Source organism: Leucoraja erinacea, chromosome 6 (genome assembly GCF_028641065.1).
Source record: "Leucoraja erinacea ecotype New England chromosome 6, Leri_hhj_1, whole genome shotgun sequence".
NCBI lineage: Eukaryota > Metazoa > Chordata > Chondrichthyes > Rajiformes > Rajidae > Leucoraja > Leucoraja erinaceus.
The window spans coordinates 9,615,099-9,638,241 of NC_073382.1; the positions used below are offsets into that span (position 1 = coordinate 9,615,099).

Sequence of the window (23,143 nt, forward strand, 5' to 3'; positions counted from 1 at the left end):
TATACAGTACTGGATTTCCCCCGACCTAAGAATATTTTAAGTGTATGTAAATATTGGAAGGGAATTTGATAAAAACCATGCTTCTCCTTGGGAAATTATTTAACTATGTGGCTATACAGCTTTATTGCTACCAACATTACAATGTCATATTTATAAAAGACTTGTTTAATAATTATTATCTTTCCACCTTTTGAAGGCAGTGATCCCTTGATAGGATACCATCAGTGGCTACGAGCAATCCAACCTGATCAATGAGTCATTTTATCATGGCACTCATCACTTAAGATTCATTATGTAGAATTCATCAGGTAACAAATCACGAACAGAAGCCACAACTTTTTTTTCCCCTAGTCCTGCAATCAAGAATATTGCCCTTTTTCTACCCAAAGGCTGATTGCTGCTGATATCATGTTGACTGAGAAAGGAGTGGAGGAAAGCTTCTAATTACATTTAATAATAGGTGGCAGGAGAAATCCAATCTCTATTTTTAGCCTGAATCAACCAAACACTGGTATTTTATGAACAATTCCAGGCAATTAGGCTGGATGTACAGTAGATGCTCTCAAATTTAACACTGAACTAACAAATCAATGGATGCTCTCTACATTCCAACTGCCAGTCAGTTCAGCAACATGCCTCACAGATCTGAACTGTATCAACAAACAGAGCTTGCAAAACTAATTACCTCAGCTGCATCTATTATGCAAGGAAGTGGCAGCCTAGCTCAGGCTGAAATTGTGGTTCCCAGTGGATTTACTCCAAGGGGCACAACACCTTTTTTCCCCCAATTGCAAATGTTGTGGAGAAATATGAATAACCAATGTAATATTCACACTTGGCACAGCTTCTAAATTGTTTAACTTCAAAATATTTGTATCCTCTCTCTCCCACACACAAAAAGGTTAAGCTTCTGATAATATCAGAAGATAAAAGATCAGGGAGTGGGGAGGGAGTTTTTATTGTCTCTGTATAGTGGGAAAAATCCATTGAGAGGTTTCCTGGGCTGTGCAAACAGGATGTGATAGCAAAATTATTTGGTTATGGAATTGGTATGCAAACTTATAACCAACCCAAATACATTTTCACAGCGTCATAGGACATGGAAACAGGCCCTTCAGCCCAACTCATCCATGTCCACAAAGATGGGTGGAGGTGCAGGTAGTGTAGAGAAACCAAGGACTCTGCAGAAAGACTTGGGACAGGTTGGGAGAGTGGGCAATTATGGCAGATGGAATGCAGTGTAGCAAAATGTGGAGCAATTCATTTTGGTAGTAGGAATAAAAGGATAGACTATTTTCTAATTGGGGAGAGAATTCAGAAATCGGAGGTGTTAAGGGACTTGGGAGTGCTGGTACAGGATTCCCAAAATGTTAATTTGTAAGTCGAATTAGTAAATAGGAAGACAAATGCAATGCTACATTTATTTCGAGAGGACTAGAATATAAAAATAGGGATGTAATACTGAAGTTTTAAGTCATTGGTCAGACTGCATTAGGAGTATAGGGGGGTTGCACGCAAGGTCACTCGGTCATAGGGCTTGACGCACGGAGCAGCTCAATCCATCTGGAGGACATACATAACTTCCGGTATATGTAATTAATGCTAGAAACGCGTACTTTCCCACCTGTTAAAAAATGGCAAAATGTTGAATTTTTGCGCTGAAAAAAAATTGTGGAAGTTGGGGTAAGTGTGAGAGACATGTACCCAACTTTAGAATTCCAAAAGTGAAGTGAATTGTAGGTAAAGAGAAGTGAGAGCTGAAGGGACAAAAATAGCTAAAGTGCTTGGCGAACATTGGCCGTGCAGATATCGGAATTGGAAATATTGGGAATTATCGCGTTTGCTCACTGCATTGGATCAACAATAAGGCATTATTTGTGGTTTTTCTTGATTCTTTTGGTATCGAAAAAGTCTCAGAAGTGATAAATCTGGCTGTAAATTTTGCTTAAGAGGAGTTTTCTTTTTGTATGTAAAAATCCACTTGAGAACCATGGGCGATTTTAAAATTTTACAGCCAGATTTATCACTTCTGAAACTTTTTAGATGCCAAAGGAATCAAGAAAAAACACAAATAATGCCTTAGTTGATGAAATGCAGTGAGCAAATGGCCAATGTCGCCAAGCACTCTGGCTGTTGTTATTCCTTCAGTTCTCGCTTCTATCTACCGTCATTTCTCCTCACTTTTGGAATTCTGAAGTAGGCTAAATGTCTCACACGCTTATCCCGATTTCCATAATTATTTACAGCACAGAAATTGACAATTTTGGCGGGTTTTAATGGGCCCGCTACACTGGAAACAGTGGTCAGTGCTTCCCTGCAGTTCATCGCGTGTACTCCACTTGGAGTAGCGTAGCAACAGTACGGGTCATGGGTCGTGACCCAACTGCCGTGAAACCTCCCTATTATGAGCAGTTTTGGAAAATACTTAATAGGACCAGAGAGGCATACCACCCTCAGCGTCAAAAAGTTGCCTCTCAGGTTCTGTTAAATCTTTTCCATCTGACCATAAACTTATGCCCTCTGGTTATTGATTCCCCAACCCTGGGTAAAAAGCAATATGCATTCACTCTATCTATATCAATCTTTCACTTTTCATCCAACTCATAAGATAAACATACATATATATGTACACTCCCATACACACAAACATCCGTGCTGCAATCTTTATTTACAATCTGTTATCTATATCAATGATCAATGATTTGGATGAGAACATGCATGGCAAAATTAATCAGTTTGCTGATGCTACCGAAGTGGGTGGTTTTGCAGATAGTTAAGATTGTTCTGAAATGCCTGTGCTGCATCTTCTGCAGTTGCAATGGGAAGGTGCATGAGAAGGGAGTGGCAGGTGAAGGTGGAAGAGTGAACCAGGAGATTATCCCTTTGGAATATTACAACAGGAGAGGAAGTGGTATTGGATGGCAACATCCTGTTGCAGATTATTACATTTTAATTGCTCTTAAATGGCCTTTCAGTTCAAAGGATGGGCAATAACTGCTAGCCTAGCAACCAACTCCCTAATCTCATGAATTCAAGTAATAAAAGTGTCGCCCTGTCAAACAATGTGCAGTACTCGGCCATGAGTGGTGACAGCAGGCAAATCAGAACACACTAGCACCCAAAAGATCAGGGTTTCCAAGCAACTATTTTACCTATAGAAATACACCAATACCTAAAAGAAATTTACAAATAGTCAATTAAGATCCAGGGTTAGAGAGAAAAACTGCTCACCCAAGCAATTTCCTCTTTTGAGCTGATGCTCTTAATTGGAAAGGCAAGATCTGTAGCCACGAATTTAATTGAAAAGGAAAGAACCGGGATGACACAGTGGCGCTGCAGTAGAGACAGAGACCCGGGTTAGACCCTGACCTCAGATGCTGTCTGTACGGAGTTTCTACATTCCCCCATGACCACATGGATTTTTCTCCAGGTGCTCCGGTTACCTCCCACACTCCAAAGGCGTGTAGGTTAATTGGCATTGGTAAAAATTGTAAACCGTCCCAAGCGTGTAGGATAGTGTTAGTGTATGGGGATCGCTTGTTAGCATGGATTCGGTGGACAATATGGCCTATTTCCGTGCTGTATTGCTAAACTAAACAATCCTATTTTGAGACACTCCTAGGAAGCAGAAAACTCTGGATGGTTATCTTTAGATCTGCTGGCCCCAACTGGAAGATGCTCTTAGCACACCGACATCACAGAGATATCTATTTTAATGTCCAACACTATCAGCCTATTAAAAAGGAATAGGCATTAAAATAGAGCCTGGCACAGAGATATTTGCACAATGTTTTTGTTGCTGAACATTAGATGCTCTGCACCCAATTTACAGCCACAAAATAAGGGTGCTCGTTGTTTAATTTTAAGGGCTTGCATTGCAATAGTTTTACTGCAAAACAAACCAAAACAAAATTGAACAGTAACGTCACTTGGGATTTTACTTGCCCAGTTTTCCATTGGAGGTTTCCTCATCAGATTTTTCCGAGATGCAGCGGTATCCCTTCTTCTTCATGAAGTTGCAGATAAAAATCCCGCACAAGCCCACGATGCAGAAGATTGGCACCAATGCAAAGACAACGTACTCTGTCTTCTTTTCTTCTGGTGCCACCTCTTTGCTCTCATTGGAAGACTTAGCGAGGCCAGCCTGCAGTGCATGCTGGGTATTCCGTGCCACACGCATGATTCGTGAATAAAGCCCTGGCACAAAAAAAAAGTGATTTTAATTGCTAGTCAGAAATCAGGTTCATAATTTTACACCTTTAACTTGTTGACATGCTTTAGATAATTTGTCATTTAATCATCCAGCATTGTTATGGCACAATTTTTCTGCTTCATTCATTTATGGGATAAGAACTCTTCAATACTTATGTTTTGCACCTTCCATCTTTTAATCCCTGGCTTTTGTCCATCCATCTGCCTATAAACCCTCCCTCACCCGTATCGACTCATTACTGGCCAGGCTTTGTCCTGCCCTTTCTCTCTTCCACCCTCAGAATCAGTCTGAAGAAGAGTCCAGACCCGAAATGTCACCCATACATGTTGTCCAGAGATGCTGAGTTACACCTGCATGTGTCTTTTTTGTAAACCAGTACCTGCAGTTCCTTGTTTCGACATACACCAATATTTACCGTCTTTCCATTTTTGCTCTGGAAGTGCCAGTGAACCATCCTATTGACAACCCAATGGCTTGCTTGGCCATTGTTGAGCCATAAGTCAACCACATCACTGCAAGTCTGGGGTTACAAATGCAGTGGCCCTAGCGAGGACAGATTTAATCTCAACATTAGAGATGCAGAAATGGTTTTAAAATTGACTGATTTCATTATCAATAATTGCACCATTATCAATAATTTACTCAACTCTGGGTCATTTTATTACTCGACCCTGGATTAAAGGACATTAGTGTAACCACCAGGCTTTACCACCATGCTACATTCTTGTCATCTTCTCTGCCATAGTTGGACAAAAATATTCAGTCTTGGATTTAAATGGTCAGATCTGACCAGCGATGCTGGAAATAGCAAGTGTGGTTGTTAACATCCAAGGGAATTACACTGATATTAAAATGAGACTTTGTCCTTGCTTGGGCTTCCATCGTTTGGTCAAGTAAAGGAGATTTACTTACATTGGCATAAACAAAGGCGCTTGCAAAATAAAATTGCTTTTTAAAGGCAACAGAATGATACGTTAGTGATCAATGGAAGCCTTGCAGTTCTTATGCATTCAGCAATGATTGTCAAAATCACATGAAGAATTGTTTTCAGCCTTGAAGTCTTCCACGTTTGTGCCATTTGCATCATAACGAAGATTGCAACTACATTAATGACGTATGTGGAAATATTTATCCGGTTGAAGTGGGTAGCAGTTATTTTTGAAACTGTATACATCACTTGGCATTGATTGACTGCAGATTCTCAAATATTTTTGATGGGTAAAAATAGAAATGTTATCAAATGTTTCTAAAAATACAAATGGTCATAAAGAAAACCATTCATTAGGTGGGTCATTATGATTGTTATATTTGCTTTATTTCTAGTGGGCATCTTGAAACTTTTCTCCCAGCACCTTACAACAGTTGAAGCCAAAGATTAATTTTAACCTATGGGCCCTGACTAGTGATAAGTAATATGGGCTAGACCTGCAGATTTAACCACTTGGAATTGTGTTAATTTTCATCTGTTTTCTCTCTTCCCTGCATAGTTTACAGCCTAGACCTTTCTTTATCTGGCTTTGTACAGGGAAGTGGGAGGGGTAAGGAAGGCGGGAAGTTGCTGGGTGAGGAGGTCTGCGGCTACCATAACTGAAGCTCTCTAGTCACCAATGACAATGGGCAGCTGGAGACTCCAGAGGATCTGCTATAGTGGGAAAATTCAACATTACACTACACCCAACAATTCTCAGAAACAGCCCAGGCCTAGTGCAAGCTCTGGCACCCACTTTAATTGTTGGGTCTGATACAGTGCAGACAAGAAGCAGTTAATCCCCAAGCAGGTGTTGGAGAGAGATCTGGTGCAATGGGACCATGAAGCGATGCACTCATGGACATAGTGCTCCCCAGGCACAATGGAATAAAATAAACAAAAGAAATGCAGCCAAATAGTTTCAAATAGACCTTCTAGAGAAGCAAACTGAATTTCAATGTTTTCTGGAATATACCTGATCTGTGGATTATTACACCAACAGTATAACCCACACTGCACCATGTCTAGCTTTCTGTGAACTCTTGTTTTCAATTAAAGGTTGGAACTTAATTAACAAAGCACTGAAGTTTAATTAAAGCATAAAAGTGAATACTTGCATTTGATGTTGATCAAATAACTAAAGCCACCATGTTACTGAAGACCAGCACACACCGTTCACTTGACACAGCACAGTGTTTTCTCCATCAACCTCTCAATCTCTCCAAAGTAGATTTATTTACATATTTACTGACTTGTAGCCTTACAGTAAACTGACCAGCCTCACTATACACTGGAAACCAAAATAGAATCCAAACAATCTTCATGTCACAATTCTGAACAATTCAAAGGTATTTTTACAATGGGTTGTGTATTGAGCAGATTTAAGAGCCTGTCCCACTTAGGCGATTTTTTTGGTCACTGCCAGCGATAGTCACAGTCGCAGGTCACCAAAAAAAACGTCGATTGGACCCTCTCTATGACAATGACTACGAAAACCTACCAGCTAGTCGATGTCAAGCTATGGAAAGCTACCGACAACCGACGACCCATTAGGATGTCCACCTACGACCACACAGGCGAGAACCTACGATAACCAAAGTCAAGCTACGACCCTGTCGGCGACAACTGAAGACAATTCAGTCGCCGGTACCCGTCAACGGTTGACGTAGGTAGTCGGCAATGGAATTCACCCAAGTCATCACACGGCGACAACCTACGTCACCTGGCGACAACCTACGACAGGAGAAGACAAGCTCCATCAAGCCCACAGTCGCCGAAAGGTTTTGAACATTTCAAAATACAGCGGCGACCAGAAAAAAGTTACGACTCTTTAGGCGACTTAACTTGACAACTCACAACCATACAGGCGTCACCCCGTGACCATGTGGCGATGGCGAAAGCCTAGTCACCAAATAAATTGCCTAAGTGGGACAGACCCTTTAGTTAAACAGCCAATGGCAGCACAAAGGTGCAGCGGTAGAGTTTCTACCTTACAGCGCCAAACACCTGGGTTTGAATTGGACTTCAGGTGCTCTCTGTACGCTGTCCCTGTGACAGCGTGGGATTCCTCCGGGTGCTCAGTTTCCTTCCACAGCCCAAAGATGTGCAGCTTTCTATAAATTGTCTCAAGTGTGTAGGATAGAACTAGTGTATGGGTGAGCACTGACCCAGTGCGCTGAAGGGTCTGTATCCACACTGTATCTAAGCTAATCTGGAAAAAGCAAAACACAGGTATCCCATGCTTTGACCATTCAGACAAATTCATTTCATGATGTAATGAACATGCAGCAAAAAGGAGCCAAACAAAAATGCTCTTTAAAAAAATATATATACCAAAGCAGAAAAGGCAAGGCATTGGGTTAATGGCTACACTGCACAAGGCAGAGGAATTGAGTTGCTTTTGTTGTGTGGTCAAACAAAAATGTTGCGTCCTTCAAGTCAAGTCAATTTGTCACATACGAGATGTGCAGTGAAATAAAGTGGCAATGCTCGCGGACTTTTGTGCAAAAAGACAAACAACCAAACAAACTATAAACACAATCATAACACACATATACCTTTACATAATCACCACTCAGATAATTAATACCCATTAATCCAATGAAGAGTACGACAGAGCCACATGACAGCTGCAGTGTGCTCAACGTAACATGCCAAATTTTAGGATAGTGCTGTGGGCCCTCACAGTATCTTTTCACAATCATCACAATGCTTTTGTCATGGGTGCCAATTAGCATTTGAGCACAATTAAAGATTAAAGAAAGAACTGTCCCCAACAAAAGCTCAGCAAGTTTATCCGGTGAGTTGATAAAGCTCATTGACCCGATCATTAAATAAGTAGATTTTACCCGACACCCTTGGAATCACATAATAGTTCAGAGATCAGAGAATTGGGGCAGCAGAGTGGTTTCTTGACAGGTGCTCTATAACCATATGCAAGTGAGCGGCAGAATCTGGGTGTAGTTGATGTGAATGTGGAGACAATGAAATGGTATCAATCTAGGATTTGTGTAAATGGGCACTTAATGTTCGCCATGAACTCTGTGGGCTCATGGGCTCTGAAGGGCCTCTTTCTATGCTCTCTGACACTTTAAATAATTTAGATCAGATATTTGAACAGTTCCTGACAAAGTGCCAAGAAAATGGTTTTCTAACAAGGAATCAGTGAAGTATTTGTCTGCTACCACTTGAGATAAACAAATCAATGGAACTGACCATGGTATATGCGAGCAACATGCAGATGTCTTTCAGTCTGACCTCCAACATCAGGAGTGACCTCTGCACTCAATTGTGATTAATAAAAGAGCAGCATACTGCGTATATATACACACAGTATTAGAGCTTTAACAACGTGTTTGTGACAAAACTTTCTTTTAAGTGTCTCTTGGAAAAGGAAGCCAGTATATCATACAGGACATCACTGATTGGGGGAAACACTAATCCAGAAAAACAAGCCAACTTAAGCAAACGCTTGGTGTAGATCATGTTACTATGAGTATGCCTCTTTTACCAGCAATAGACTAACCTGAACATCCCACAGTTCCCATTGGAGCAGAGGAACATGGCAAACATTTCTCTGCACCAGAGGTTTCTTCAGCCAAGGTGTAATGCCTACAAAAGACGAGAGAAGACTGTAATTAGTTAAACAAGTCATTGTTATATGGTCAAGAGTCAAGAATGTCTTATTATCAGATAGAACAATGAAATTCTTACTTGATACAGCACAACAGAATATGTAAACATAGTACACCGTATATAATATAATAAACAAGAAAAAAGGTTCAGTATGTATATATACACACACACCCACAAGAACACACATATATATACACACGTATACATACACATATATATATATATATATACACATATATATATATATACACACACACACACATATATATATACACATACACACATATATATATATATATATGTGTGTGTGTGCACATATATATACACACATATATATATACATACACATATATATATATATACATATACATACACACACATATATATATATATACATACACACACACATACATATACACACATATATATATATACACATACATATATACATACACATAAATAAAAGTTGTGAACACTGCCCAGTCCATTACTGGCTATGATCTCCTCATCATCGAAGGCATTTATCGGAGGCGCTGCCTCAAAGGCAACCACCATCCTGGCCACACACTCATTTCACCGCTGCCATCAGGAAGAAGGTACAAGAGCCTGAAAACTGTAACGTCCAGATGTAGGAAGAGCTTCTTCCCAATAGCCATTAGGCTATTAAACACAACCTCAAATAAGCTCTGAACTTCAATAGACTATTATTATTGCACTACGTGCGTGCGTGTGTACAATAGTAGTGCAATAATAATTATTATAATGTCTATTGAAGTTCAGAGCTTATTTGAGGTTGTTGTGTTTAATAGCCTGATAGCTGTAGGGAAGAAGCTGTTCCTGAATCTGGACGTTACAGTTTTCAGGCTCCTGTACCTTCTTTCCGATGGCAGGGGTGAAATGAGTGTGTGGCCAGGATGGTGTGGGTCTCTAATGATGTTGGTTGCTTTTGAGGCAGCGACTCCGATAAATCCCTTCGATGATGGGGAGGTCAGAGCCAGTAATGGACTGGGCAGTGTTCACAACTTTTTGCAGTCTTTTCCACTCCAGGGCATTCAAGATGCCGAACCAGGCCATGATGTAACCAGTCAATATGCTCTCTCCTGGCAGTGCTGGCTCGAAGGGCCGAATGGCCTCCTCCTGCACCTATTTTCTATGTTTCTACATTTCACTGGACACCTGTAGAAGTTCAAGAAAATCCTCTCTGACATATCAAATCTCTGTAATCTTCTCAGGAAGTAGAGGCGTTGGTGTGCTTTATTTATAATTGCATCAGTGTGCTGGGTCCAGGAAAGATCTTCGTATATATGCACGCCCAGGAATTTTACATTTTTGACTCTCTCCACCATTGGCCCATTGATATAAACAGGATTGTGGGTCCTCATCTTTCCTTTTCCAAAGTCCACAATCAGTTCATTGGTTTTACTGATATTGAGAGTCAGGTTGGTGTGCTGGTTTTGCAGTTATACAAAATAGTCAAGACATGAAAAACTCTAGAGCAACACTTGTAAAGACTCCTCGAAAGCTGAGGGTGTATGATTCATAGTCAATATCGGGTGATTCTTTCCAGCAGCTCCTGCTCTGTCATCCTGCATTAATTAAGCCACTCCTTTTCCTCACTTATGCAATGGTGACAGTAACTCACTGTGGTCTATATATATATTTTTTTAAGATGAATCCTTGATGGAAATTTACCAAAAACTTAAAAACCAGAAGTCTAGAATGGTTTTTGCAGTTGGGCAGGAGTAGACCAAAAACAGGAACAAATTATCAACATGCAACTGGTTATAACCATATACAGAGTTACAGAGATAAGAATTTAGGAATGAGTTGTATTGCTCAATTTTTTCTGTTGCCTGGACTTTTCGGATGTCATATCTGTTATAGAGGACTCAGATGGCCCAGTGAAATGACATAGCCATCCTCAGCATGTCACAAGAGGGAAAATATGCATGATAACAATGTATGAAGTACAGTTGGAGACAAAAGACTGCAGAATCTGGAATCTTTGAGCAAAAAAACCAAAAACAAACCGCTGTAGGAACACAGTGGGTTAGGCAGGAGGGAATGGACAGACAATGTTTCAGGTCGAGGCACTTCCTCAGACTTAGACTGAAGGGTCCCAACCCGAAACATCATAGTCCATTCCCTCTACAGATGCGTTGAATTCCTCCAGTCCTTAGCTTTTTGTTTCAAGTACAACTTGTGCAAAGAAAAAACAGAGGCCTCTTTCCTTCCCCCCCTACACCATTGCACGGTTCTTGGAGCTCAGACTAGACAGCAAAAAAAAATAACATACTTCCCCAATTGGAATCTTTCAGTGTGAATGGAATTACACATGGATCATAGCCAAATCCACTAAAAGGAGTTTTTACACTAAAGAGATACAAAACATTGTTAGGTAAAAAGGCCAGGAGACAGTTTGGCAATTTACTTCACAGTTTATGCACAGAATACCAGTGGGAGATGTATTTTATTTTTTTCTGAGCAATTCTTATGCAACTGACATAACCAAGCAACTGACTTTTCGCCCTACAACCCACCCATCCCATGGATGCAAAATGGCTGAGACCATACTGTATTTATATTAGACAGCGATCACATTTCATTTCAATTAAACTGCTTCCTCACTTTGTTGTGAAAGGAATACAGGGAAGTGTTTACAGATTCCCTGCTCTCATTTCCAAAGCTTCGCTTTCCAGAAACAGCAAATTAATTGGCAAGAAACTAAAAGATTCTCAGAGCAATCGTACTTCATTCTCAAAACAGTAGAATCACTTCACGGGAAATTATCATTAAAACATTCTAAATCCAACTTGTGGCTGCAGGAATTGCTGGAACATTGCTCAATGTACATCATTCTAACAGGAGAATATTTAAAAATAGGACTATATGCTTTAAAGTTTTTCTGTTAAAGAATTTGGATTTCAATGTTGCCAGACATAGTTACAGAGAGATCAGTTAACAGATGTTATAAATACTGCAGACAATAAACATTAGATCAGCCTTTGCTGGCTGGGACTAGATTTGGCAATTACAATGTAAAGAGTGTATATTTACTGCAGATCCATCATTGTAGAACAGCTTTGATTCCAGTGCAATAGTTTGCTGCCACGTGCAATTTAAGGCTCTCACTGGTTGCATTAGGGTCGAAATTCTAGTAACTTTTGAAATGGTTAATCCCCCACTAGCAGATAGCAAATAGCATGGGAGCTCAAAGTCACAGAAAAGAATGCCAGTGATGATAAAGAAGGAATTTCATTTACAGCAAGGACATTTGAGAATCCTCTACAGCAAATGTCATCCAAAATGACTGGGTGATAAAGTACTGGCATTCCCAAGAAGCAAACAAAAATAACCCAAAAAAAGCTGCCAAAACAAATTCAGTGGGTCAGGCAGCATCTGTGGCGGGAAATGGACTGTCAACGTTTCAATTCAAGACCTTTCATCTGGACTGAATGAGAAGAGGGAAGATGGTCAGTATCAAGAGGCGAGGAGAAGGGATGGGGCAAGGGATGTGTATCAGCATTAATGCTGATATTGTATTAATCCATTAACACATGTATTATTGCAATTAATACATTAGAAATGTATCCTGATTGAATTGCTGAGCTGAAAGAACTGTCAACATATAGGTTTCAAATAATGGAAACTGAATTGAGATCACAAGCAGTATTTCCTTTGATTCCAGTACATATTTAAAAAAACACTTGAGTTTATTGGTTTCAGTATTACAGAAAATAAGGACACCAAGTCAAACAACAAATCAGATACCTGTAAGAGAGATAAAGAAAAATGTGCTGTGCAGATTCTCGAGACAGGCAGGGTAGGAAGAAAACAGTCAGATAGACAAAATGCTGGAGTAACTCAACGGGTCAGGCAGCATCGCTGGACAAAGGTAACAGGTGACATTTTGAGTCGAGACCCTTCTTCAGACAAATTCAGGGGAGAGGGAAACTAGAGGTAAGAAAAGGTACAGAACAAATCAGAGCTGGCACATAGTCATGCTGAAGGCAGTCGGACTGCGAACACCAGCATTCACCAGCTCTTGTCTGTATAATGACATCCACCAAACATACTAATCCTTCATCCTTGCCCAACTCCCTGTGGAGTCAGCTTGCTTGGCAAATCTTGCACCACATAGATATAACTGATGCCTATTAAAAGCTGAGCAACCAGTCATGGTGCTCTCGGTTGAACAAACTTCCTTTAAGTGACGATTGACATGAATACCCTCAGTGACCCATCTCAGCCACCTCTTCTGTAGATGGGGGGAGGGGAAAGAGGCAAGAACAAGGGCATATAGCAATACTGTTAAGCCCCCAAACTGCAGAATCTTGCTACCCTAGAAAGACAGTGTTAAACTACAGCCAAGGGTTTGTTCTGCATAAACTATGTGGGAAAATGTAAAATGTTTTTAGGTCTGGCTTTCATTTCAATTAAAATTGTTTGCCTAGGTCTCTGCGTAACCGGCCTCCTTTATCAAATGGGCAGGTTTGTAGGTCATTTGGCTTTTGTAAATTGATCCTAGTGTGTTGGGAGTGGATGCAAAAATGGGATAACATGGGATTAGTGTGAATGGTAGTTGGCATGGATATGGTTAGCTGAATGTTGTACCTTTCAAACAATTCAATCATTCCATGGCTGCCTTGAGAGTCGCCTTTCAACTGGAAATGCCTATAAATATCCAATTACCTCCTGTATTTTGATTCAAAGGAACAAAAGTCAATTTTGTCAGGGAAGAAAGTAAGTTGGCTTGAACCAGAGGATGAACAACAATGCATGGGTTCAAAATTATCAATTCTTCCAAATGAAAGACAATCCTCGAGTCTGAAGAAGGGTCTCGACCCGAAATATCACCCATTCCTTCTTTCCAGAGATGCTGCCTGACTGCTGAGTTACTCCAGCATTTTGTCCATCTTCAATTTAAACCAGCATCTTCAGTTCCTTCCTACACAATTCTTGAATAAGTTTCCTCGTCCTAAACATACAGCTCTCAGCAATTTCTAAAGGCTTTGAATTAATCATTCAGATTCTGCAACTAAAAAAATCTTTAAACATGACATCTTTTGTCTTGTGTGACATATGATTTGTTACATGCGGTATGCAACTAGCCCAATGCCATGTTTTTACATTCACCAATCTCAATCACATTCTTCTTAAACCACAGGGTACTTTTCACTGAAAGAACACATCCATTCATTGAATATATAGGAGCTAAATGGTTTAAGCTGGGTCATACAAGGATAGCTCCTTATCCCATTCAGTTCTGCCATGTTGTCCAACTCATATTCAACAGACTAAACTTACTGAGTAAGAACTAGGTGACGAATCACACCACTGTGCCTTATCATTGTGGTTTGCTATGCTGTGTTCGAATAGAATACAACACACAGGGGTCTTTGATAAAACATGTTTCCGTGTGTGGTCCGAAAGACATGCAAAAATACAACTCACCCATAACTTGCCATACTGGACTCAGTCATGTTCTTCCACAGATCAGAAGTAAACTACCAAACTTGCCACTAAAGGTTTATTCTGCCAAATATCCTATTTACCCATCGCATCTATAGACTATTGTTTCAAATTGTTAAATAGTACAAAGTAAACACACTCCGTCGAAAAAGATTGCAATTTGAATAGCCACATGCTGTAGCAAGAACAGCATATTCTATGCTTGCAGATATTCCATATACTCTATAGAACACAACGATAATACCAAAAAAAGGTTCAAATCTAATGTTTTCTTTGATGCAATTGAAGATATAAATTACATCAGGGCAGGGATTGACATCACTTTAGTTTTGTGATGGAATTTACAAAGATTATAGGCTGGGCAAGGGCAAATGAATTTTATATCAGAGAGGTTTCATTTTGGGTAGTTAAACCAGGGTAGGACTTTCATAGCGATTGATAGGACCCTGGGGAGTTACAGTGCTCTTCGAGCCAGCACCGCCATTCAATGTCTGATCATCTCCATTCAGTATCCCGTTCCTGCTTTCTCCCCATATCCCCTGACTCCGCTATCTTTAAGAGCCCAATCCATCTCTCTTGAAAGCATCCAGAGAACCTGCCTCCACCGCTCTCTGCGGCAGAGAATTCCACGCTCACAACTCTCTGAGAAAAAGTGTTTCCTCGTCTCCGTTCTAAATGGTTTACCCATTATTCTTAAACTGTGGCCTCTGGTTCCGGACTCCCCCAACATCGAGAACCTGACTCCTGCCTCCAGCGTGTCCAAACCCGTAACAATCTTATATGTTTCAATAAGATACCCTCTCATCCTTCTAATCTCCAGAGTGTACAAACCCAGCTGCTTCATTCTCTCAGCATATGACAGTCCCGCCATCCCGGGAAATAACCTTGTAAACCTATGCCGCACTCCCTCAATATCAAGAATGTTGTTCCTCAAATTAGGGGATCAAAACTACACACAATACTCCACAGAAAAGCTGAAGAAACTCAGCGGATGCAGCAGCATCTATAGAGCGAAGGAAATAGGCAACGTTTCGGGCCGAAACCCTTCTTCAGTCTGAAGAAGGGTTTCGGCCCGAAACGTTGCCTATTTCCTTCGCTCCATAGATGCTGCTGCCCCCGCTGAGTTTCTCCAGCTTTTTTTGTAACCTTCGATTCTCCAGCATCTGCAGTTCCCTCTTAAACACAATACTCCAGGTGTGGTCTCACTAGGGCTCTGTACAACTGCAGAAGGACCTCTTTGCTCCTATACTCGACTCCTCTTGTTATAAAGGCCAACATGCCATTTGCTTTCTTCACTGCCTGCTGTACCTGCATGCTTACTTTCATAGACTGATGAACAAGGACCTCCAGATCCCGCTGTTCTTCCCCTTTTCCCAACTTGACGCCATTTAGATCGTAATCTTCCTTCCTGTTTTTGCTACCAAAGTGGATAACCTCACATTTCTCCAAATTAAACAATCTGCCATGCATCCACCCACTCCCCCAACCTGTCCAAGTCACCCTGAATTCTCATAGCATCCTCCTCACAGTTCACACTGCCACCCAGCTTTGTGTCATCTGCAAATTTGCTAATGTTAATTTGAATCCCTTCATCCAAATCATTGATGTATATTGTAAATAGCTGCAGTCCCAGCACCGAGCCTTGCGGTACCCCACTAGTCACTGCCTGCCATTCTGAAAGGGACCCGTTAATCCCTTCTCATTATTTCCTGTCTGCCAACCAATTTTCTATCCATGTCAGCACTCCACCCCCAATACCATGTGCCCTAATTTTGCCCACTAATCTCCTATGTGGGACCTTATCAAATGCTTTCCAAAAGTCCAGGTATACTACATCCACTGGCTCTCTCTTGTCCATTTCAGCCATGACCATATTGAATGGCGGTGCAGTCTCGAAGGGCCGAATGACCTACTCCTGCACCTATTTTTTTTTCTATGTTTCTATTTTCCTAGTTACATCTTGAAAAAATTCCAGAAGGTTAGTCAAGCATGATTTCCCCTTCGTAAATCCATGCTGACTCGGACCGATCCCGTTACTGCTATCCAAATGAGCGGCTATTTCATCTTTTATAATTGACTCCAGCATCTTCCACACCACCGATGTCAGGCTAACTGGTGTATAATTCCCCGTTTTCTCTCTCCCGCCTTTCTTAAAAAGTGCGATAACATTAGCTACCCTCCAAATCCACAGGAGCTGATCCCAAGTCTATAGAACATTGGAAAATTATCACCAATGCATCCACAATTTCTAGAGCCACTTCCTTAAGTACCCTGGGATGCAGACCATCAGGCCCTGGGGATTTATCAGACTTCAGTCCCATCAGTCTACCCATCAGAGTGATGGCAAGCGCAAAGTATGGAGGAGAGAAGGAACTGCCCAAGTTCCAAAGCATACCACCTCATCTGTGAAACACGGTGGTGGGGATGTTATAGCCTGAACACGTATGGCTGCTGAAGGAACTGGCTCACTTATCATCATTGATGATACAACTGCTGATGGTAGTAGCATAATGAATTCTGAAGTGTATAGCCACATCCTATCTGCTCAAGTTCAAACAAATGCCGCAAAACTCATTGGCCGGCGTTTCATTCCACAGCAAGACAATGATCCCAAACATACTGCTAAAGCAACAAAGGAGTTTTTCAAAGCTAAAAAATGATCAATTCTTGAGTGGCCAAGTCATCACCCGATCTGAACCCAATTGAACATGCCTTTTATATGCTGAAGAAAATACTGAATGGGACTAGTCCCCAAAACAAGCTTAAGCTAAAAATAGCTGCAATACAGGCCTGGCAGAACATCATCAGGTAAGACACCCAGTAACTGGTGATGTCCATGGATCACAGACTTCAAGCAGTCATTGCATACAAAGGATATGCAACAAAATACTGAACATGACTACTTTCATTTAAATGACATTGCTGCGTCCCAAACATTATGGTGCCCTGAAATCGGGGGACTATGTATAAACACTGCTGTAATTTCCACATGGTGAAACCAAAATGTATAAAAATGGCCTTTATTAAAATCTGACAATGTGCACATATGATTTTCTATTACAAATCTCAAATTATGGAGTACAGAGGCAAATAAATAAATGGGTCTTTGTCCCAAACATTATGGAAGGCACTGTATATGGTCCTTGTAATATGACACCACTGTTGTACAGGGTGGTGAAGATGTATTTTGCCACATTGGCTTTTATCAGTCAGGACCTTATACAAGCTAGGCTATTGCATTGCAATTGTACAAGGCATTGGGGAGGTCTTACTCTGATCATTGGGGAACAGTAGATACTGGTTTCTATAAAGAAACAAAGTGCTGAAGTAACTCAGCAGGTCAGGCAGCATCTCTGGAAGCCATAAATAGGTGATTATTTTGGTTGGGACTTCTTCACACCATTTGCTGGGGAGCATTTCTATCCTGACATTTGACATTTCTACCCCGGGACAAAGAGGTTCTGACTGTCCATACCTCTCAATTTTATACACTTCTATTAGGTCTCCCTTCAATATCCAACACTCCAGTGAAAACAATTGAAATTTGCCCAAGCTCTTTTTATAGTTAATACCCTCTTAACCAGGCAGCATTCTGGTAAATATTATTCATATTAGCATGCAAAAGGAGAAAAAGGTGAATGTAGGTCAAGGCCAAGTCTTGAGTGGTTGGAACACTCTAGGATTTACAAGGGGGAGATTTAGAGGTTAATTACCCCGGCAAACAGTGTCCACAGGTAGCATCTGTCATTGTTGTCCCCAGATGGCTATACGTCTTCATCAAACCCGCACAGTCCTTGTGGGCTTTACAGGAGCCAAAGCCATGGCCATCTTTAAAAGTACTCGGCATGCAGCTTCTGCAGACCATTCCAAAACCTTTTCCGTAACCACATTCCTAACAGAAACAGCTTACATTTTAATATGATTAAAAAAGAAACAACTTTCCCAAACCAACCGTCCTAAAGCAGTTTCACACATTTATCATTACATGATTAGGAAGACAATGATAACGTTTGGAGCAAATTTATATTTTATTGCATTTGCTCTTATTGCTAAAAGATAATCTCTTGAAGTGATGAGAACGGCCACAAAGGCCTGAAATGAGATAGAAATTATTAATGAACAGCAATAGTACAATCTTCAGAGTAAATGCAATTCACATAAACAGATTATATTCGACATTCAAGCCTGTCAAAATGTCCTGAATCCCTTTATTTTGCAACCAAAGCCCAATCTAGTCCACAAAATTGCTGGAGAATCTAGTCCATCTCAATTAAATGTTATCTCATCTATTGTTCCTGTTGATAACCAGTTATTGGAATTATTAATGATTTGCTATTAGAACAACAGTGAAATGTTGTTCGGATTTACTTTAAAATTATGCTTCAGGGCACTACCATGTTGACCTAGATCAAGGTTGTAATGTTAGCTCTAGGCAGTAGTTTAATGAGCGTTATCAAATTAGCAACCCATTTTAGATCAAACAAAATCCCAATTCTAATTACCTCAAGATAACCTAGCGATCACCCCAGTAGCTGGGGAGAGATACAGGAAACACAAAATCAGCTAATTTACTAGCTTTATAAGCCTGTGGCTACCGAAGGAACCTTTGTTGACCTCATTAAGGAATCAATCAAAATGCGACCTATTTTTGGCCTGGCATCTTCCATCGCCAGGAAAACCTAACAGGAGCATGCCCTTACATGTCAGAGTTAAAATTGCAGTTGGATCCCGCTGAGATAAATCAGACACACATGCAAATCCTTATCGCTTGCTCAGTAGAGCCAAGTTTACTAAAGAAAGAGGACTTCTCGTTTGTCCTAGAATGGAAAGCCTCCTCTTGGTGAAGAAGCAGTGCAGACAGAAATTGAGAATAGCAGTATTTGTCAGTTCCCGGTAATGGAAACAGATCAAGAAATCCGACCAATCGCTCAATCATTTACCAGACTTGGTCCTGCCACCACCGCCTTCCACCCCACTAGGATTGCCAACCATCTCGTATTAGCCGGGACCTCCCGTATTAGCCGGGACCTCCCATATTTTGTCCCATATACCTGCGCTCAGACCAAATTGGTTTGTCCCGTACAGGACCGCCCTTTTCCCGTCTTTGACTGCTACTAGGTACACAAAAATGCTGGACATCAAATGTGTACCTTCGATTTTCCAGCATCTGCAGTTCCTTCTTAAACACTTTGACTGCTACTACTCGGGTCAAGGGGACTGATGGGTCAGAGCACCGCGTCCCGTACCCGAGCCAGCTCATCATTCACTCAGCCACAGCCGAGTCGGTCAACGAATTGCCGTCGGGAATTTGTCTCGTATTTTGACCTTTTGTCCCTTATTTGGGAGTGAGAAAGTTGGCAACCCTACATCCCACCCCCAGCCAATCAAGGAGAGAATGGGTAATCATGGTTTGTATGCCTAAGAGAGGGTAGGGATTTGATACCAAGATAGAAGATCAGCCACGATTGGCCTGAATGGCAGGGTAGACACAAATATTGAATAACATTTACCTCCTCTTTTCATATTTTCTACATTTAAAAGCTTTAACTTCATGTGCTTACCATCTTTGTAAAAATAAAGCAAACAAAATTGCAGACAAATGAAAACCGCACAGCTCATCATTCAAGCAAACGTATTAAATTAAGGTTGTGAAGTTAGAAAGAGTGAGTGTTACCTTATCAGGCTGCTGCCCTGGAGGACAGGGAAAGCAGGGGACACAGCGACTTTGGTTGTCCTCAAATTCCTGCTTGCCACACTGCAACATCATTATACTTTGCCAGGTCAGCAACTGTGAGGGAGCAGACACACACTGTTGGTGACACATAATCATTCGTTCCTCACTGGGGCCCTAACGAATTGCTCATAAAGGCAGCTTATAAATGCGACTGACTTCTGCCAAACAGCTGAATAACCATTCCATTAACCTTCCGTGTGCTGAAATCTCAGTTCTCCTTCCCCAGATATTCCTCAGTCATAGGGACTGGTGCTTGTTCACTACCAGGAATCACACTACTTTTCACTAGACGTCTCTCGGATGTTAAAAATAATGGGACCATCGCCTGTGCAATCAATGGAAACAAATGTCGGGGAGAGAATCACAAAACCAATTAACCCACGGGTGGGATTTTCAGCCATTAAGTGCACACCATGTTCAGCCTTTCTTATTTCAGTATTCAATCGATCAGAGAGCTTGCAGCACCCACAACAAACAGACTAATTAGATCACTTCAGCAAACAGTTGGGAATCAACAACATCACGTTGGACAGGAATCACAAATCAGCCAGATTTGGGTGAAGGATGCCAATGAACCAGGTAGGTTTTTAATGACAGTAGATACAATAACTGGCAAACACTTTCATTTTCCAAATTCTGGATAACTAGCTCAGCAATTTAGTTTTTTTGGTTTAGTTGTAGTTTAGAGACACAGTGCGGAAACAGGCCCTTTGGTCCACCGAGTCCGCACCAATCAGCAATCCCCGCACATTAACACTATCCTAGACACTAGGGACAATTTACATTTGCACCAAGCCAATTAACCTACAAACCTGTATGTCTTTGGAGTGAATTTAATTGCTACTGCATCCACTGGATTATTTTCTTTCCACAGATTACCACACAGTCCACTAAAGTAAATCTGGCCTGGGAACTGAACAACTAATGCACATTCATAAAATCCAATTATACAAAATTAATAGCATTAAAGTGAAAGGAGATGTGCAGGGCAAATATTAATTTTAAAACAGCGAGTTGTGGATGCCTGGTATGTGTTGCCAGGGGTGGCAGTGGATAATTAAATTTAGGAGACTTAAATGGGCACATGGATATGCTGAGAATGTTGGGGTATGGATCTGATATAGACAGATGAGATTAGTTCTATGTGTGGCACAGACATTGTGGGCTGCAGTGTCTGTTCTGTACTTTTCTTTGTTGTAATAACAAATATACTAAAAATATGCTCACTTCCTCATTAACCAAGGAATATCACAAGACACTTTTTATGGCTTGACACTAGAATCATAGAGCTTGAGTTACACAGAAAGGAAACAGCACTTCAGCCTAACTTGTTCATTCTGACCAATGTGCCTTCCTGAGCTGGTCCCATTTGCCTGCATTTAGCCCAAACTCCTCTATGTCTTTCCCATCCACGAATTTGTCCAATTGTCAAGCCTCTACTACTTCTGGCAGCTTCTTCCATACAATCACCACCATCTGTGCAGAAAAAACATGCCCCCCACAACCTATTTAAATCTTTCCCCTCGACAACCACTGCAACTTCAAGTCCAAAACAGCTTCAAATTATTCAAAAATGCTACTTGTAGATGCCCATCTACTAAAACAGTTATCATTTCATATGGGCTTCCAATCAGAACTTGGTAATGAGGAGGAAGAGAATTGCTTGATAGTATTCATGTTCTTAAACTTTGAATTTGAAGATTGTTTCAGTTCCATCCTGATGCCTCCCCCACCCATTTAACACAGCCACAGATTATTTTCCTCGTAACTTCACAATGGATGATTTTCAAATTGCAGATTTTTTCAAAAACCTTTATCATAGGAGTTCAGAACATTCGTACTTTGAGATATGCTTTCAAGTCAGTTGTGCTCTATCACTTTCTGTCAGTGTCTGCCCACCCCAATCCTTCTTTATTAGACAGTCAGGGACATCACAATGGACCTCTGTAGTTCTATCTAACGATATGAAACGTTTCTTTCTGCTTCCAGGTGCAGCATTCCAGACTAACATCAAATCTATCAGAGCAAAGATTCCTCCATATCCACAGCAACTTCTCAGTTCATGGAAAATAATAATCAATGATTTATAAACAGAACTACTCTGGATTCCTAGTGACTGCAAACAACTATTACATTTACATGGCACATTCAGTATGGTAAAGTGTACAAAGGTACTTCAGAGTAGAATTAAACACAATATGACAAAGGAATGGAAGGAGACTTTGAAACCAGTGACCAAAATCAGGTGGCACTGTGGTGCAGCAATAGAGTTGCTGCCTTACAGTGTCAGAGACCCGGGTTTAATCCCGACTATGGGTGCTATCTGTACGGAGTTTGCATGTTCTCCCTGTGATCGCGCGAGTTTTCTCCGAGATCTTCGGTTTCCCCCCACACTCCAAAGACGTACAGGTTTGTAAGTTAATTGGCTTGGCATTAATGTAAATTGTCTAGTTTGTGCAGGACAGTGTTAATGTGTGAGGAAATTTCTGATCAGTGGGCCAAAGGGCCTGTTTCCTCACTGTATCTCTAAACTACACTGACCCTAGGGGACATGGGCAAAAGCAATCTGATATTGGGGCCCAACATCAAGGAAACACTCCCACTCTTATTGACCCACAACTCATTTAACATCTTGCCAAAACCGACTTGCTTCATTTCATCAGCCATGTTTCCCAAACCTAAGAAAGCTGGCAGTTCTTCGTGAAGCTTGCAACAACACAAACAGCTTAAATCAGGAGGCATCCAAACTTAGTTCATATCCAAAATGCCAATCCACCTTCTAGAACAGACTACCTACTACACAGCTTGCTTGGTGAAACTTGGCAGATGGTAGATTGGAATTTATTTCCCGATGCCCATACCAACACCCTAGTTGAAGAATTAAAAAAACTTATCAGTAATGGTAATTGCCAAATTTTCATCTTATCACAAGGATCCCATTTGGTTCACAGAAGATCCCTACAGAAGGAAATCCACCATCTTATGGTCTTTACACAACTTCAGGTGCACAACAAGGTCGCCTTATAATTGTCTAGTGTGCCATTGCGTTATGATCACAATCTTCTCAACATAAAGAGGGATGGCATAGGAATGCCAGCCATGTCCGTGATGTTTTCATCCA

At 41.0% G+C, this 23,143-nt stretch overlaps 1 protein-coding gene across 1 annotated transcript in view; it reads right to left on the reverse strand.

Annotated features, from left to right (window-relative positions):
- relt (RELT TNF receptor) overlaps nt 1-23,143 on the reverse strand; it is a 49,494-nt gene that overhangs the window by 19,204 nt on the left and 7,147 nt on the right. The window contains exons 4-7 of the mRNA XM_055636588.1: nt 19,963-20,076; nt 18,002-18,180; nt 8,707-8,792; nt 3,946-4,197 (exon numbers count right to left, since the gene is read on the reverse strand). Of these exons, the coding sequence (XP_055492563.1) occupies nt 3,946-4,197; nt 8,707-8,792; nt 18,002-18,180; nt 19,963-20,076 (631 nt within the window). The remainder of the gene's footprint in view (nt 1-3,945; nt 4,198-8,706; nt 8,793-18,001; nt 18,181-19,962; nt 20,077-23,143) is intronic.